The following is a 4,573-nucleotide window of genomic DNA, read 5'->3' as shown; positions in this document are numbered from 1 at the left end:
CGTAACAACTATCTTCTGCTGGAAGATCATCAGGGTGAAAGGACGAATGGTCATCAGAATCGACTGAGTCATCTTGATTTTGTAGCAAACCGGGACACTCAACAGGATCTTCAATCGACAATTCCAAGGGAGGAAGGTGTTTCAGAGAATGGACCTGCAAGGATCCATCTCCTCGCTTGATTTGAGCAGATCTAACCAATCCATCATCTCCTGGGTAAAGACGTGTGACTCTACCCAAGGCCCAAAATGGTTGGGTATCTTAATTATTACAATCTCTCAATCTTGATTCCAGATGCAGTTCCCTTTGGTTGCTTTTGGGCATGTTCCTTTAGGCTCAATAAATAGTCTTCGTACCAGATCCTTTTAAACGTTTTCAATGCTTCGTCTCTTGTAGTCAAGGAGTCCAGTAGTTGTCTTCTGGAAGGAGGTTCGACTTGGTAGATGCTCCAATTGTTCAGTCTCAATATTATCCTTGGATTTTTCGTTGGGTGCAAAAAATAATTCGGAGTTATGATCTCCAAGCTTGGATCTGCTGAGTTCCTATAGGTCAATGGTCGATCATTGACAGCATTCTGAACATCAGAGAGAATGGTCAACAGATTGAAATAAGAATAGCAGACACGACTAATCAATTTATAAAGACAAGATTTTAAGGTCAATTAATCGTTCCCAAACGCTTCCATACCAGGATGAGTGTAGAGGTATCTTAATGTGCTGAATTACACAAACACTCAAACTTTCCTTAAATTCACTGGATGAGAATACATCGTGAATTATATCACATCCTGCAACAAAGGATTTGGCATTGTCACTGTATACGTGTGATAGTATGCCATAAATGTTAGGAAATCGGATAAACGCCATCGAAAATGAGTGGATCGTCATGTCTTCAACCAGTTCCAAGTGTACTGCCCTCACCTCCAAACAAGTGAACACAAGGATATACATTTTCCTCCTTTCTCCACCATTCAGGACCCACTGATGGCCCGTATAATCTACTCCGGTATGTAGGAACGGTTTTATCATATTAACCCGATGCTTGGGTAAATCCGTCATCCTTGGGTAGGTGAAGGGGATGGGGTTAAATTTCCGGTAGAGGTCACATCCAAATAAGACCTTTTTAACAGCCTGTTTGCCTCACCTTATTCAGGGTTGTGGAAACGCCAAGGTGCTTGCAACGCTTGTGGCAGTCCAATATGATGAGGCTGGTCAACCGGTGGTCCTTAGCTATTAGGATGCGATTGATAACTTCGTATTCATATACTGACACCTTACCAATTCTTCCTCCCGAACGAGTCACTCCATCCTTATCCCAAAACAGATCCAATTTACCCACCCTCTCAGGTACTGCCTTTCCAGAAGGTCTCCTCAAGTACTCCAATTCTTCACAGAAGGCCTGCTGTTGCATTACTCTTATTAGGTGGAGGCGAGCCGCTGTAATAGGACCCACTTTTTCCTTCCTTAAATTATTAATAAAGCTAAACACATAGGCTGTAATTTCACAAGTTTAGACAACTCCGAATACCTTTCAAATGGGGCAATAGACTCATCCAGACCACTCGTCGCGATATAATATAACGAAGACACAATCCTCCTGTTTGCAGGGCTTAAGCAGTTCAATGCATTCGCAGGCCAAGCAGTTGGTTCTTCTTTTATCCAAGATGGCCCAGAAGTCCAAAATTCTGTTTTACTCTTCAATTTGGCGCTAGACAATCCTATGGTTATAAGATCAGCAGGATTCTTTCCTGAAGGCACGTATTTGTAGTGAATAGAGATTTTAAATTCGGATGTTAATTCAGCTTCTAGTTGAGAAACGTCTCTTAATCGGTTTTTGGCAAAAGTATTTTGATTGTTAGTTTGCTTGGTTAATAACCAAGACAGAACTATCTGTGCATCCACAGCAACAAACATGTTTTTGAAAGTTACCCCAGAATATGCCCTCAGTAATGTTGGGAGACATTTAATAGCCAGGAATGCTGCTAATAGCTCAAGTGTAGGCAAAGTTTTTGATTTTAGTGGAACTACCTTGGCCTTGGAAAAAATTAAAGAAGAAAGGCTCGTCTGAGCAGCATAGGCCGCAAACTCATATGCCCTTTAAAGGCATCACAAAATAGAAATGTTAGTCTCCACACCTTTATTAAGGGTTTGTCTTTGAAAATTGATGAAACCAAGTTCTGATAATTCCTTCGGAAGGGATGCCCACCGAGACTGAAATTCCTTTGGAATAATCTCACCTCATCTCAGCCCCATCTTCCACAACTTGCTGATGAGAATGTATGGTGACTGGTAAACACAGAAAGAGGGTCAAATATTTTGGAAGCAGCAGACAGTATGTGCCTCTTGGTTCCTTTTCCGGGGTCACATTCACGGTGGGCAATGCTGATGGTATCGGTTTTGGGGTTACATCGATAACCTAATACTTTCTCCGTAGGGCACTCGTGTTTTACCAGTGTGCCCTTTTCCTTCATTAATTTCCGTAGTCTAGGAATATTTGAGTTGCAGGATTGAAGTGCAAACCCTTCCCTCTGGAGTCTATCCACTGCTTGCGAATATAGGGTTATTAATTGACTTGAAGAATTGCTCGTTTTCATAAGATTGTCCACCGTGAATGTGACCCCGGAAAAGGAACCAAGAGGCACATACTGTCTGATGCCTCCAAAATATTTGATCCTCTTTCTCTGTGTCTCCAATCAAAACATCGGCAACCTGTTGCAAAATGTGCCGATTTCCAATGGGAAGCATCGGCACAAGAATGAGGGGGTGACCTTAGCAGGAGAAAAAATTCTTTCACCTAACAACAAGCAACCGACGGAGAAGAGAAAATAAGAATTTTTTGCAACAGATTGCCGATGTTGCGATTGTTGCGACCTCGCGAAAAAAAAACCTGTAACAAGGTCCGGTAGTTTCGGGGAATAATAATAATAATAATAATAATAATACTAATAATAATAATAATAGTAGTAGTAGTAGTAGTAGTAGTAGTAGTAGTAGATCCGAAAGGATCTTGATAGGGAAATGCAAAAAATAACGCTGTAGCTGTCAAAGGGAAGAAGAAGAGAAAAAAGAAGAGAACGTGTGCACCAACCCCTTTTATGGCAGACGAACGCCATGTGACACTGATTACAAATAAAATTAATTGCTAGCAAGGCTCTCGCTACCTAGTCTCAAGCATCTCCGTCAGAAGCTGCAAGAAGGTGAGTACCGTTCTGACAAAAAAGAGAAATTACGAGATTTATTCGCAGTTTTGTGTTAAGGGTGTCAAAAAATTCCCAAAAAATTCTGACACACCTAGGACAACAGATTTTTTTTTTGCATGCTCTCCTCTCATATGATTCACAGCCGTAATGAATGATTACCTTTATTAAAATTACACCAATTTGGCATTTTCTACGCCGCGAGATTGTTTCGTTTCGCTCTTCAACAAGCGATCATTAACATAAAAACCAATGGCATGCATTTAGTTTTAAAACACGCAATGGTTTAAAACTAGAATATCTTATTAAAACTTTCTTTGATTCCATTTACACACACCAAATCATTCGTCGTACCTGTCACGTTTCTAGTAATAGAGATTGATACCGTTACGATCGCTGTTGCTGCCGATGGACGCTTATGATAACTGTTGTTATGTTGACCTATTTTTTCAGACGAAATTTACGGTCGTATAAGACAATTCAATGATTTCTTAAAATTGAAAATTTACTCGAAAAAAGGCCAACATCTTAATAAAATAGTTAACTTAAACATTTACGTCGACTTTAAAAACGCGCGCACACACACACACGCACACACACACACACACACACACACACACACACACACACACACACACACACATATATATATATATATATATATATATATATATATCCGTGTATATGTGTGAGGGAATGAATATGAAATGAAGATTTCAGACAAAATAGAAAATTAGTACCGCAAGAGACTCTTAGAAACAAGGACGCAAACCTATGTCGAACCAATATAGCTCAGTCGATTTATTCAATCAATTCAATCAGTAGAGCGTGGAAGGAGGCAATCCAAGGAGGGGAAACGGATGTAATTTGTGTATCAAAATGAACCTTTAGATAACTCCAAAAATGCTATCTATTGGATGAGCTGCAATTTATAAACTAATATCGCCAGAAAGAAATATCGAATTCTTCAAATTGTTTGCTAACTTAATTGTCTCACTAAATTTCTTTTTAACTGACCAATCACAGCAGATTATTCTTCATTTACACAATCATAATCAAAATAGATGAAAATAAGACTATAAGTTCAACTGAGCAAAACTTATTTTCAAACAGTTTTCATCGGGGCAGTATATTTTGGATTTCTTTGAAATGATTTTAAGCTCGGCCTTCAGAATTTACTTAATGTCTTATTATTGGTCAGGTATTTTATGTATAGCAGCTAGTTAAACAATAAATAGCAATTCAAATAAATATACAGACAAGTAATAATTAATTCCTACATTATAAATTAACATAAATTATTACTGATTAGAACAATTAAAACAGAGTTTGATTTAAACATAACTCAATCCCTGAATTTTAGCATGTATTTTTTGTGT

At 38.7% G+C, this 4,573-nt stretch overlaps 1 protein-coding gene across 1 annotated transcript; it reads right to left on the bottom strand.

The window, feature by feature from the left end:
• Window positions 1-633: 633 nt before the first annotated feature.
• On the bottom strand, window positions 634-1,056 carry LOC145291067 (uncharacterized). The gene has a single exon (XM_080136578.1). It carries the CDS (start codon window positions 1,054-1,056, stop codon window positions 634-636), a length of 423 nt encoding a protein of 140 aa, XP_079992704.1.
• Window positions 1,057-4,573: the final 3,517 nt, after the last annotated feature.

This window comes from Euprymna scolopes, chromosome 12 (assembly GCF_053919585.1).
Source record: "Euprymna scolopes isolate OS-2025 chromosome 12, ASM5391958v1, whole genome shotgun sequence".
NCBI classification, from domain to species: domain Eukaryota; kingdom Metazoa; phylum Mollusca; class Cephalopoda; order Sepiida; family Sepiolidae; genus Euprymna; species Euprymna scolopes.
The sequence above is the reverse complement of the archived record's forward strand: the minus strand, read 5'-3'. Positions and strand labels throughout refer to the sequence as shown.